Genomic DNA, 14,276 nt, shown 5'->3' with positions numbered 1-14,276 from the left:
CACGTTCAGAAAACGGGCTAAAAACCCCTACGGGGGCGCGGGGGGGTAAATGAGACCAGTACAGGCGATTATGATATGTCTTTGGGTAATCAAATATCGTATTTTTAGTCGGTGGCAACCAGTGAAAACATGTTTCCTCATACTGTCTTCTTAAATATTGATTAAAAAACAAACAAATAAAAACTAAAATCTTGACTTCAACTAGAATTATTTAAGACTAATTTCTTCAATTTGTGTTTTTTTCTTTTATACTGTCAAAATATATGTAATGCATGACTCATCAGAAGTTATTTTGTCTAATTACGTTAATTCTAAGAGATTTTATAGTACTTTTAAAATAGTTGGTGAAACACAAAAAGTATGCCTTTTTCTGTAAGAAAATTTTGTGCATTTCTTGACTTCCATGCATTGAATGCTTACTTAAAAAGCGTATTTTTACGATTCCTTTGAAATCTGATGTACATTGGGTATGATAATACTCATTGAATGTTTAAAACTTGATTTGGGGGTGGTGAATTGTTGCCCCTTGTTGCCCCTATGTGCATTGGCTAAATTTCATGTGAAGTAAAATTTTTTGTACCTCCAACCGGTTTTGCTCCAGCTGAATCGAATTACAGATACCCTCTAAAAACCAGAAAAAAACCGGGTTTTTTTTATAAAATTCACGGCCGGTTTTGGCCGGATCCGGCTCAAATTTTGCATGTAGTCATCCTTTGGTATTCCCCACAGTTAATACTTAACTTGGCAAGATCCCAGAAAAGTGTGGTATATCTACCCTGCCCTCCCCCTTAATGCGTTCAGCAACCTAAAATCCAAATTGTCCGAGAAATTAATTCTAATCTTCTAAATAAATATTAAGAGAATAATTAAGACCGACTTTTATGGATGATGATAATCTTGACAATATTAAATAACTAAAGTGATATACGAAACAGAAATCTATTTCACTATAATTTATACCATGCAACAGACAAAATGCCAGAATTCAGGATAATAATAATAATTATAAATGAACCAACATATAGCAAAAAAATATATGTACATCATCATTACATAGATTATAAACTAGGATTTATATCACACAAGTTAGAAATTGTAATTATTTATCAATATATAATGCAATATCGATGTCCATTAATGCTCAGTAAAAAGTTCACATTAGGATCACTGTGCAGCACAATCAAATGATAATGCATTCACGTATATTAAACTATGAGCCTGTCACACTCACGCCTCCAGGTCGTTCACAAATAACATTTCTGATTTACCAAAGCCTGCCTGGGCCAGGGTTAAAGGTTCGTCGCCTTCTCCTGTTGGTTTGCAAGCCAACACGCGTCGAGGAAAGTTTGTTACAATATCAAATTCATCCGGACTGAAAATATATATTTTACACCTCAATGTATTATTTATCTACAATAGAACATCAATAACTTAAAGTAGTAAGTTTTTTTTTTAAATATCCATGTTTCTAATGAACTAATTGCGCTGTTGTTTTGATTGAAACTTTATTTAAATTTATGACTCATAATCTATAATACTAAGTAGAACGAAGTCTGTCTGTATGAAGCTTATGATCTAGATAGGGAACCACGGAATAGACGAGGATATGCTTCCATGGAAAATACCAACTGGTACTGAGGTGGTTTTGATCTATTTTATTTTGTGTGAGACTAGTTAAACTCGCATAAAGAAGTGAAAATGTTGTAAATAAAAACAAAATAACCTTAGAGGCTAGGGCAAATAATGTTATACCTGTCTGGATGACAAAAATAACTTTAGAGAATAATGTTGTACCTGTCTGGATGACAAAAATAACTTTAGAGAATAATGTTATACCTGTCTGGATGACAAAAATAACCTTAGAGAATAATGTTATACCTGTCTGGATGACAAAAATAACTTTAGAGAATAATGTTATACCTGTCTGGATGACAAAAAAAAACCTTAGAGAATAATGTTATACCTGTCTGGATGACAAAAAACAAAGTAGTAAAGGTGATGTAGTGTATGTGTGGGAAGAAACCTGAACAGTAAAATATCATAATTAAATCTTTTTTTTTAGGTTTATAGCCCTAACTTTTAGATGTATCATCAAAAGTAGCATATGTCCTTGTTCTCTATAATTTCACACAAGAATATATAAAATTTAAATTCTAAATTAAGAAATAAGGACTGTAAACACTAGAAAATACTTTTTCTTTTCATGGGTAATAGGGTGGGTTCATATCGGAATTAGACAAAGCGGGGATATGCAACAGATAAAATTAACCTTAAAAACAATTCTGACCGAAAAAGAATTTTAAAAAATTGAGTTTTAGAACACGACCACTTAAAAATATAATTCATTACTTATTAGTATGCAAAGACGACATTCAAAAAAAATTTGAATCAGAACTATGGCTTCATGGTGCTCCCTGGAAAGGCCTTGAGGAGCTGAATCAGGAACTTTTGTCCGTTTCAAAATATCTCGTTCCTATCCTTAGAAATCACTAAAAAACCAAAATGTTTTAAGGTTTATTGAGAATTGTCCAATTTGTAGAGGTTTTTTAGATTTTCTCAGGCTAGGAACGAGATTTTTTGAAACGGACAAAAGTTCCTGACTCAGCTCCTCAAGGCATTTCCAGAGAGCACCATGAAGCCATAGTTCTGAGTCAATAAATTTTTGACTCCCATTTACAAATAGCTATACAATTTAATGTCTGGTCGTCAGCGGTTTTAAGACTTAGGATAAATTTTAAATCATCCAGAGGTGTATTATATCTATATAAATTGAGTGCAGATCCCCGCTTTGGCCTCAGAAAAAAAATGTCCAAAATCGACCCACCCTAATGGGTAATGCTCTAGTTTCATTAGTCATTAGTAGTTTATTTGATAATTCTTTACCTAAATGTTAAATTAAATATATAAAAGAGATTGGTAGCATAATTATAAAAATGTCGCGTTACACAAGAATTTAATGAAATACTAGAAACCGCTAAAAATTATTAATATGCTGAATGCTAAAAGTGAAATACTTTAAGGGTTGCATATTGTATCATTTAAATTGTGGCAACTTCATGAAAAGGGGGTTTTTAATTCAACCATCTCGTAATCAGTGAGCAAATGGCACTTAGAATTCGAATTTCCATCTGAAATTTTGCATGAGTAATCCTTGGTAGGTCTATTTTCCCTAAATCGAACAAAAAGTTGGAAAAGTAACGGCTGGCGGCTCAGCCGTTTTCCCATTTTTTGGATATCTATATTTCAAGTTAGTCACGAAACCTATCTCCACATAATACTCTTTTCCACTCCAAAACGCTATCAAACGATTCTAAACGGTAGCTGTTAGTACTAGAAGTTTTGAAAATGGTTATTGCTATCATTTAACATGAATTAAACCAAAAATATGTTTTAAAAAGCTGATTCCTACGTAATTGATGATGGATTTACCCTAAAAATAGGCAAAAAACAGCTAAACGGCTGAGCCGCCAGCCGTTACTTTTCCAACTTTTTGTTCGATTTAGGGAAAATAGACCTACCAAGGATTACTCATGCAAAAGTTCAGATGGTTGCATTACCCCCCCCCCCCCCCCTATACAAAATAAACTCTTTAAAAAATAGGTTTTTTTATTCAAAATATGAAAGGATGGAATATATGTTATGCTTTGATAAAATATATATTTACCTTCTTTCTAATCGCTGACCTTCCGGTAATTTGATAAGTATCCTAATAGCTTCCTTACAGGATAGCTCTGGTTCACACGGAACCTGTGTAGCAAGCTCTATTTTCATAATCTGTATCCTACTCTTCTTCTCCTCCTCTTCCTCTATCCTCCGCCTCTCCTGTTCCACCTGGAGGCGTTCCTCTTCCTCCGCCTCTCTCTGTCTTGCCTCCTCAGCCCGCCTCCGCTCCTCCTCCTCCTGATCTTTCCGCAAAGTTTCTGCAAATATTGCATCTTGTTCATTTCTAATTTCACGATTAAAGTTACGCTCGTCTCTGTCCGCTCTGGCGGCCACTATGAATGATTCATACTCGCGTACTGTTTGCTCCAGCCAGGCCACAAGCGGCTGGGGTTGGATGTATCCTTCCTGTCGTCCAACAACAACCATTCTATGTTGACGTAGCACAACGACAGCCAGGAATGGATAAGTACTTTCTCTGAGTGCCTCACTAACCCTGTGTCCTTCAGGATATTTGACTGAGCACCCCCATACAATAAAATTATCAGAAATGTATGACCTGAGCTCCTGGTTGCAGAGCACATCTGTACAGAACCTATCAGTATCCTGGTGGTCCTCGGAGTGGAGGTACACAAGTAAAAATTTTAACTCTTTCTTTGCTTCTTCCAGCACTTGAGAATAACTACCTACAAAAAATTCTGGATGTTCAGACCCATAGGATGACTCAAAATCTTGCACAAATTTAGATACATCACGCTGTGGATCACGAACAGTACTCCGCCGTTGCGGAGGAAAACCGAAAAGACTTGTGATAAATCCCATGGCTCCATCAATGCTTGTTGTTACGATTCTGAGAGGCATGCTTAGGATGTACATGATAAGGCTGACAAGGCTGTTTCCGCCGGCTGCGTGGCGGCGAAGAGCTCTTGCACCAACACCATGTTCGTCTCGTTGTTGTTGATTTCTTCGCTGAAATAAAGTTATTTATAGTTTTGAAACTGTTTGAAAATGGAAACATCTACAAAAGTTTGGAAGCTTAGTAATGCTATTCGTCAGCTACTGTGCTTTTATCCAGTCATTGATATGTCACCCCACCTTTACTGTTACTTTAGCAGAGTGGTTCTAGTCCCTCCTCCCCCAACCCCATGCAAAATGAGTAGGTAGGTACTTTTCATTGGATTTTAATTTGGATGTTATTGATCAATTAGAGCAGTCGCAATTTTCAAATCACCAACTAGAGGAAAATAATTTTCAATACCTGACGTAGACCACCCGGATCTGGCTGTCCAATATTTGGAAGCTCCGGAACTTGATCCTGTCTGAGTTGAGGCTCCTCCTGATGGATACCAAGATGTTCTCTGGCCGTGGCCTCCAGGTCCCAGTTATTACTTTCCAGCAGAGCCCGACATATATTTGTGTCCTCAATTCCAGTCAAGTCCTAAATTATTGTTTTGTATGTAATAGACACTCAATAGCAAACCTGACAACAGGTCAATAGTTTTACTTCTCAGGGAATATGAAAAATGATTTATTCTCAATCCCTCTGTGGGCGAAGCCACTTCAATTGTTTTGTTATAAAATAGTTATACCTATAACTGAGCTAGTTTAGTTATAAAATAGTTATACCTGTAACTGAGCTAGTTTTGTTATAAAATATTTATACCTGTAACTGAGCTAGTTTTGTTATAAAATAGTTATACCTGTAACTGAGCTAGTTTAGTTATAAAATATTTATACCTGTAACTGAGCTAGTTATATTATAACATATTTATACCTGTAACTGAGCTAGTTATGTTATAAAATAGTTATACCTGTTAATGAGCTATTTTTGTTATAAAATAGTTATACCTGTAACTGAGCTAGTTTAGTTATAAAATATTTATACCTGTAACTGAGCTAGTTTAGTCATAAAATAGTTATACCTGTAACTGAGCTAGTTTTGTTATAACATATTTATACCTGTAACTGAGCTAGTTTAGTTAAAAAATAGTTATACCTGTAACTGAGCTAGTTTTGTTATAAAATATTTATACCTGTAATTGAGCTAGTTTGTCTTGTTGTTGTTGTGTCAGCTCAGTAATGTCATCTTCACTATCCGACATTTTTTCTGCAATTTAAAAAATACACATATCATCCAATTTTCAATTTGAAATAAAATTAAGTAATTGTTTCATGAATATGATTCTTTTAAAACTGTAACTATAAACTATTAATTCTTAAATGATTTTTCAAGTCGAATTCTTACAATATGTTTATCTAAATCTACTCGATAAACTTTTTTGTTCTAATGGCAATTTTACAGATAAAAATGAAGTTGACAAAAACAAAAGAAGGGGGGCGAAAGTGACACTTTTTGAAACCAAAACTAAAAGTCAAAGGAACTCAACTAAAAAAAGAGTTACAGGTCTGACATTTTGCATGGCAGTTGCTTTATAGGGGTACAATATGGTACTGTGAAGAAACGGCGTCGCAACCGCCGAAAACCGCCGAGAAAAGGCAAAAAAAATTTCGGCGGGAAACGGCGGTTGCGCCTCCGTTTCTTCACAGTTCCATATTTTACCCCTATAAAGCAACTGCCATGCAAAATCTCAGACCTGTAACTCTTTTTTGGTTGAGTTCCTTTGTTGACTTTTAGTTTTGGTTTCAAAAAGTGTCACTTTCGCCCCCCCCCCCCCCCCTTTACAGAAAATATAAGTTAGTGTAAGCTTTCAAACATATTAATTTTAAATGCATTTCTTGTCCACTTTTTTCTTAGCCATTATCCGTGATAAATAATAAAAATTGTGTACTCGTAGGTTCGAAGTACAAATCACAGTTATGTATAAAAATCATAAATCAGGTACAAAAATGTTTATGATAAATAATTGAGACTAATTATTATCTGGCACCTCTGGTTTCTGCTGCATCACATCCATTACTCCATCTTTCCTTTATTACCTAAATAATGTAAATAATAATTAAATAAAAAAAATTTCATGAATAAGAATATATTAGGAAATTTTTATTTTAGGTATATTTCAAAGATAGAAAATAAAAATTTAACTAATTTTGATTGACTTTTGAAGGCATCGAAAATATTCACTTTGGTGTTTTCATATTTTGCGTTTTTTATTTCATTTATAACAACCGAAACTAAAAAAAATTCTCGAAATATACTTAATATTTACTTAAAACAGTATACCTACAAAAAATAAATCTTAATAAATATGCTTTGGGGTAAATTTGGACACTAAAGTTTTAAAGGATTGTTTTAAAGGATTCAAAGTAGATAATTTTGGAATGTCTTTTTAAGATTTTAAAAATCCTGCTAAAAAATAATTTAGGAATTGTTTTTAAAAAAAAGCAAAACACGTTTGGTAGGTAGGCAATCAAACTTACCCCAATAATTTTAATAAATACCTAGGATTAAAAAAATTAACTTACATCAAGACAAGCTCTGAGATCTCCAAGATCTTGTAGCTTCTCATTATCTCCAAAGGTATTAAAAGAGGGTAAGAGCCTATGAGCAAGATCCAGATACCCCTTATTAAATTCTCTGATGGCCGCTGAATTTTCAACTGTAAATGATTCTTCAACTTCATTTCCAATACAAGTGTCTAACAGTCTTATAATGATTAACACATGAGGGAAATATTTTCTTTTTATAAGAATCCTAAACATAGTTTTAGGAGTTTCATCGCTCAGCAACAATTTAGCTTGAAGAATATCATTTACGTAGGGATAATTTGGCAGGTCAACTTCTTGTACAATGACATGTAACTGTATGTAGAGATACAGGAAGGCCAAGTATCTTTTTACCTGAACATGTTAGATTAACATTAAGTTATAACAAGAATGATTTAGAAATATTTTCTTAGAATTTTGTTAATCAAATATCTTTATTGACAATTCCTCTAAGAAAATACTAGTGGCTACGCCCATAAAGGCCTCTTGAGGTAAGGGATAAGTCAACCGGCCCTCCACTTATCAAAAATAGGGGAAGGGAGTGGGATTTTTTCCAGGGGCGTTTTCTCTTTGTTCTTTGTTGGGTAGAGGTAGCCTCCCCAAAATAGTTTTAAACCTTCCCTGGACATAAAAGACGTTTTCTCTTGGAAGGGTAGGGGTAACCTTCCCTTAAATAGGTAATCACTTTCCCTGGACCTAAAAGAAGCTGTCTTCATCGATGCTGCCGTTAGCGAGATCCTAAGGTATAGACACACAAAGACATCTTTTTACTTTTATATTAAGTAAAAACTTTACCTGGCTGCCCCTGTAACTTGGAGGCATTAATTCTACTTTGTGTTGAATGTTCTTAATATGATCCGTGTTATTTTTACTTTTGGATGAGACCATCACTTTTTCCCAGGTACGGAAAGGATCCATTTTGTCTTCCTTTGGAAAATCAGCCAACAAAAGACTGAATAATTTTGGAAAATTATCCTTCCCAAAAACAGGCCGTTCCCCTTTCTTCACTGGCCCTTTAAAAATATTACATTATTTTCATTATGATTCAATTATTTTAATGTGATAATTTAAAAAAAAAAACTTTATTGAATTGTTGAAAAGTATTAAAGATAACCCACAAGTTATTAGAAAAAAGGTCAGTTGTGCTATCCCTGAAAGGGCCTAGGCGAGCACAGGAAATATAGATTGAAAATATGCCTCCGAACATACCACCATCCCTTCCCACAGTTGAAATTACCCCCATCCCCTCCCCTGACCACGAAGAAGCAAATTGACCAATATCTGAGGACTATAATAGCAACATAAAATGATTACAAAAATTCCCCTGTGTCACAATATCCATATATTTTATTTCCATTATTTTATGATACATATTTTATTTTACATGATAATTACCTGAATACCAATATTCTGTGGGTATAGAATCAAATAAAGCACTGTACATGTTTGATACACAATCCAGTATCAAGTAATCCTCCACAAATCTTATATCTGTGGCAACAATGTTCATGAGGAAGGCAAAAGCACAGAGATCGTGTACATCTGCCTAGGAAAATTTAGATTTTACTGACAAAAAGAGCGTCATTTTTTTCACAGTATTCCATAAAATTGGGTTCAAGTTAAGTCAAATGCGCTTATTAGGTCAAACTGTTCTTAATTATGCGTTTAATTATACTATGCGTTTGTTCAAAATAATAATTTAGTACAGTTTGACCTAATAAGCGCATTTGACTGGAAGCTTGCACCCAATTTTACGGATTATTGCGAAAAAAAGACGCTATTTTTTCTCATGGATAGGATATTACTTATTGATTAGCCAATAACTTAAATCCCAAGGATTTGTTATTATTTCTTTAAAAGTTTTCCGCTTCCTCTCTTTTTTATTGTAGGTTTAATATTTTGAAGAAAAAAAATTTGAATTAATTTACTTGCCTTGTTTCTTAAGTCTACTCTGAATGGTTGAGCTATGACAACCTCACACACAGTCTCAACAAATCTTGACAAACAGAAGCTAAACTTTTCATCCTCAATCTTGTCAGGTCTGGACAGGGACTTGTTTTTACGTCTGGCTGTCAAGAAAGTTGCTTCCAAGTCTGAGGGTTTCAATTCTTTTGATTTCTTTCTAGAAAACAAATATTAGTTTGAATAGGTAGAATATTATATATCTAAAAAATATTACATCTGGGTAAAAATTTTAATCTCTTTTGAATATCGGTAAATGAGAACTATGTGAATTAAGGTTAAAACTAAGTTTACTTTACCCAAAGCAATTTTTTTTATAGGAATAGGTATCAATTTTAGTTTTTAAATAAGTAGAAGGTATGGGTTGAAATTAATCTCAAATAAATTTAAAATTTTATCTATGAAAGGTATTTTTGTATATAAAGGGGGGGGGGGAAATGTGGTGACTCGTGCCACGACATACCAGCAATTTTATTTTGGGTGCTACTCCCTTAGTTTTAGAGATAATTGGGTGAAATCTTTTGGGCTGGGTCACTAACTACCCCAACTAGAGGTATCTTTCAAAAAAAACGGCGGCGGGTCCGCCGCTCCCGCCGTTCGCCGCCATTTTCCGCCGCCGCCAAAAAAATTTTTTTTATTGCATTTCTCGCCGAATTAGGCAATTTGGAATCATTTGAGACCATGTTATTTTTTTCAAAAATTTTTCCCCTTATAACCAACCCTGCGGGGGGACTAAGTCATTTTTTTCAAATTCTCGTTTATCAAGGTATATCTTAAATTCAGTGCCTCTCCTAAGCTTTTAAAGATATTGAGACAAAACCTTTTGAGGTAGATCAGTAAAAAATATTTGAATAAAAAATGGCGGCGGTACCGCCGCTCCCGCCGTCCACCGCCATTTTCCGCCGCCAAAAATTTTTTTATTGCATTTCTCGCCGAATTAGGCAATTTGGAATCATTTGAGACCATGTTATTTTTTTCAAAAATTTTTCCCCTTATAACCAACCCTGCAGGGGGACGGAAAATGGCGTTGGACGGCGGGAGCGGAGGTACCGCCGCCATTTTTTATTCAAATATTTTTTACTGATCTACCTCAAAAGGTTTTGTCTCAATATCTTTAAAAGCTTAGGAGAGGCACTGAATTTAAGATATACCTTGATAAACGAGAATTTGAAAAAAATGACTAAGTCCCCCCGCAGGGTTGGTTATAAGGGGAAAAATTTTTGAAAAAAATAACATGGTCTCAAATGATTCCAAATTGCCTAATTCGGCGAGAAATGCTCCCGCCGTCCACCGCCATTTTCCGCCGCCGCCGCCAAAATTTTTTTTATTGCATTTCTCGCCGAATTAGGCAATTTGGAATCATTTGAGACCATGTTATTTTTTTCAAAAATTTTTCCCCTTATAACCAACCCTGCAGGGGGACTTAAGTCATTTTTTTCAAATTCTCGTTTATTATGGTATATCTTAAATTCAGTGCCTCTCCTAAGCTTTTAAAGATATTGAGACAAAACCTTTTGAGGTAGATCAGCAAAAAAATATTTGAATAAAAAATGGCGGCGATACCGCCGCTCCCGCCATCCACCGCCATTTTCCGCCGCCCACAGGACGGCTTGTAAGGGGAAAAATTTTTGAAAAAAATAATATGGTCTCAAATGATTCCAAATTGCCTAATTCGGCGAGAAATGCAATTAAAAAAATTTTGGCGGCGGCGGAAAATGGCGGGAGCGGCGGTACCGCCGCCATTTTTTATTCAAATATTTTTTACTGATCTACCTCAAAAGGTTTTGTCTCAATATCTTTAAAAGCTTAGGAGAGGCACTGAATTTAAGATATACCTTGATAAACGAGAATTTGAAAAAAATGACTAAGTCCCCCCGCAGGGTTGGTTATAAGGGGAAAAATTTTTGAAAAAAATAACATGGTCTCAAATGATTCCAAATTGCCTAATTCGGCGAGAAATGCAATAAAAAATTTTTTTTTGGCGGCGGCGGAAAATGGCGGCGAACGGCGGGAGCGGCGGACCCACCGCCGTTTTTTTTGAAAGATACCTCTAGTTGGGGTAATTAGTGACCCAGCCCAAAAGATTTCACCCAATTATCTCTAAAACTAAGGGAGTAGCACCCAAAATAAAATTGCTGGTATGTCGTGGCACGAGTCACCACATTTCCCCCCCCCCCCCTTGTTCTACCTTTTTATTTTGAAAAATTGACAACAGTGATCTATGGCATGGTCTTGAATGCCATAATTAACTAGGACTGTCACAACATGCTTTAAATTTAGCCGCCATGAAAAATCATAGTTTTTGGCGAGGTCAAAAAACGATTTCATTAAGCAATCACTGAGAAGTCTATCTTGGCAAACAGAAATACAATACAGAAGGTAGTTCATCACAGTTCTAAAATCTTTCTCATCACAAATAAGCAAAGATTGTGCGCTTGGCATAAGATGGCGTAGAAATGTTATTTTGTCCGATACTATATCGTCAATAGTTTGGTCTGAGAAACCGTGGCCTTTGAGGTAGGGGCGACGCTTGTAATCAAAGTCCTTCTCCAGACACAGGTCATCTACAAATATTAGTGTTAAAGTTCACAATATAGGGGTATCTTTTTTTTATTTTTTTTTATACCGGTTTATCTACTTAATTCTGGAACTATTTTTTTCACAGAACACGTTAAAAAAATAATAAGGGTAACTTATTTTTATTAGAAAATTTTGTATTGCACAAGAAACTAAATTAAAAAGAATTTTATCGAGGTATACTTGAAAATATTCGTTGTTATATTATAAAAAATGTATACATGTATTTAATCTTTTTTTATAAAATATATTCTGTTCTAAAACTATAATGATTACGGACACAGGTTTCGAAGCCTTTTTTTTAGAGGAGCGTAAAATGAGGGATTTCAAAGTTTATGGGGGGGGGGGGGACACACAATTACTCTCCCTCCACTTGGACGTCTATGATTAATCATTACTAAGACAAAGAAATGAAAAACCTACCGAAGCTAAAATATCTGAAGGCGTGTTCTCCTTTAATTTGTGAAAATACATTTAGACCAGGAGGAGCCGCAAGGCTAGGTGGTATTACCAGAGGTTTCCCAATCTTTTCACTTTTCTTAAGCTTCTCATCTAATGCTTCATCAAAATCTTTCATAAATTCATCATCATCATATGCCACTACAAAACAAATTTCATGACCATTGTTTATAAAATAAACCGAAGCAAATTTAAAAAAAACAACAATAAATCAAAATTTCAACTAATCAAAAAAAATGGGCCATGTATATTAATATATTAATAACGATGACATCAATAGTTCAGTTTAAAGGGGTAGTTGCACAAAATGCATTTAAACTTGAATTTAATGAAACTCTATTTTTTCCTACCTATTTAATGGTTTAACTACATTTATGGGGCATACATATATTTGAAAGAATTTCGATTTTCTACCACCTAGTTTTAAAAATAACAAGACTTAAAAATCGTATTCTTGAGAAGGATAAGTTATTATATTATATAGCTAGCTTATTTTCACAAAAACAGCATGACGAATAGTTTAGTGAAGTCTAATTGTCTGTTATTTATTGTAATACAAAAATATATATGTTTGATGGTATACTTGTAACTTAGGCTTGAACTGAAATGCCCATCATGCAACTATCTCTTTACACTGAAAGCCTTGTTTTGATAGCAAATAATAAAGCAACAATTTACTCAAACTAATTTACTTAAACAAACTTAACTGACATAAATAAACAAGGTGTGATTTTACCGGCTTAGCTTTTGCTCTCATAACCTTTTTGACTATACCTATGTTTCATAGATCACTCTAAATATTGTCAATGAAATCAAAGCAACACAATCAAATGACTTAAAAATATCTTGAAATAGTCGATAGAAAAAAAACTAAATTATTATTAATTATACCTCTATTAATAGCTATCTCATTTTCAATATCAAGGGTCGGTTCTTTGTTTGTTTTTAGGTTACCAGAGTTGGGTCCAAATATATCCTGTAAAACAGATTCATCCTCATTTCCCAACTCCTCCTCATCCTCTCCACCAAGAAGATCATCCACAAGATCATCACTCATTTTTCTTTGAAAAAAAATACAAATTTTAATTTTTGATAATTGACAAAATTATAAACTTGTCAGTCAAAAGTGTCGAGTAAGTAGAAAAACACCTCTAGGTTATATTTTACAGAATGTATAACATGCTTGCAATTATAATTTTAATTTTCATTACAATTAATGAAATTTCAGTAAAAACATTCAATAACACAATAATGTAAACTTCATACTTTCTTTAATTCAAATCTTTAAAAACAAGATTTTGAACCTTACATATTTAATTGTTCACTAAAATCACTTTCAAATAAATTATCCTCATAAATCAGGGTGTAGGTCTTCTGTCTGCACCGATAGATCTCGCAAACTGAAGGAAAAAATATCATGGCTTTCCTTTATAGTGAATATTTTCAAAGGTCCGCCCGGAAAGGTTTAAACTAATTTTTGGAGAGGTAACTCCACCTTACAGAGAAAAACGGCTCTTCTTTATAAAATGACCTTAGAGGCCTCTAGGGTAGTAGCCATCAAGAAGGTAAAGGAGAGTCACTTTGGCCTAGCGTTTACCAAAATCTTTCTATATACTTCCAACAGAAAAAAGACCATACATCCCTCTTTATGTAAGGATACTAAAATAATTAATACTTGAATTTAATAACATACTGATCAGATAAATACTTTTTATAACTAAGCATTAAGATGCATGAAAACAAATAAGAATTTTGACGGAGATGCAATAGGTATAATTTTTCATGTTAAAACAAATGGTTTGTTATTAAAAAAAAAACTAAAAAGCTGCAAAAATTAAAATAATATAAGACCTAACTTCAATATATAATGGAATGAAATAATTTGACAATTAAACTGAAAATATAAATACAAAAATTAGCGTAACCAAACTATTTGGCCGGCATGTGTTACCAATTTCACTAAACCATTTGGCATATCTCAAAACTAACCGGTTGCTAAGAAGCGGTAATTGTGACTTTGGAAGAAATTTTTTGTACACACTTAAGAAAGACGTAAATAAAAACTAAAATTAGTCAGGTACTAAAATAATTACGAATAAACTAAAATTTGAACTATTAAATGTTTTGATGGCTATAGAATATAAGGTACAATGTTGAACAATATTATTGGCATT

At 33.9% G+C, this 14,276-nt stretch overlaps 2 protein-coding genes across 2 annotated transcripts; both read right to left on the bottom strand.

Annotated features, from left to right (window-relative positions):
- Positions 1-923: 923 nt before the first annotated feature.
- Faf2 (Fas-associated factor 2) lies at positions 924-5,824 on the bottom strand. The gene is made up of 5 exons (XM_080155906.1): positions 5,694-5,824; positions 4,919-5,098; positions 3,665-4,629; positions 1,964-2,023; positions 924-1,372 (listed from the first exon to the last, which is right to left on the bottom strand). Exons 1-5 carry the CDS (start codon positions 5,760-5,762, stop codon positions 1,228-1,230), a joined length of 1,419 nt encoding a protein of 472 aa, XP_080012032.1. The 5' UTR covers positions 5,763-5,824; the 3' UTR covers positions 924-1,227.
- A 550-nt stretch (positions 5,825-6,374) lies between these two features.
- LOC145315811 (uncharacterized) lies at positions 6,375-13,164 on the bottom strand. Its single transcript, XM_080155904.1, has 8 exons — positions 12,994-13,164; positions 12,067-12,243; positions 11,255-11,630; positions 9,033-9,226; positions 8,500-8,646; positions 7,900-8,117; positions 7,084-7,458; positions 6,375-6,597 (listed from the first exon to the last, which is right to left on the bottom strand). The coding sequence occupies exons 1-8, from the start codon at positions 13,157-13,159 to the stop codon at positions 6,538-6,540; spliced, it is 1,713 nt and encodes a 570-aa protein (XP_080012030.1). The 5' UTR covers positions 13,160-13,164; the 3' UTR covers positions 6,375-6,537.
- Positions 13,165-14,276: the final 1,112 nt, after the last annotated feature.

This window comes from Acartia tonsa, chromosome 4 (assembly GCF_053477335.1).
Source record: "Acartia tonsa isolate MP-2025a chromosome 4, ASM5347733v1, whole genome shotgun sequence".
Classification (NCBI taxonomy): Eukaryota; Metazoa; Arthropoda; class Copepoda; order Calanoida; family Acartiidae; genus Acartia; species Acartia tonsa.
The sequence above is the reverse complement of the archived record's forward strand: the minus strand, read 5'-3'. Positions and strand labels throughout refer to the sequence as shown.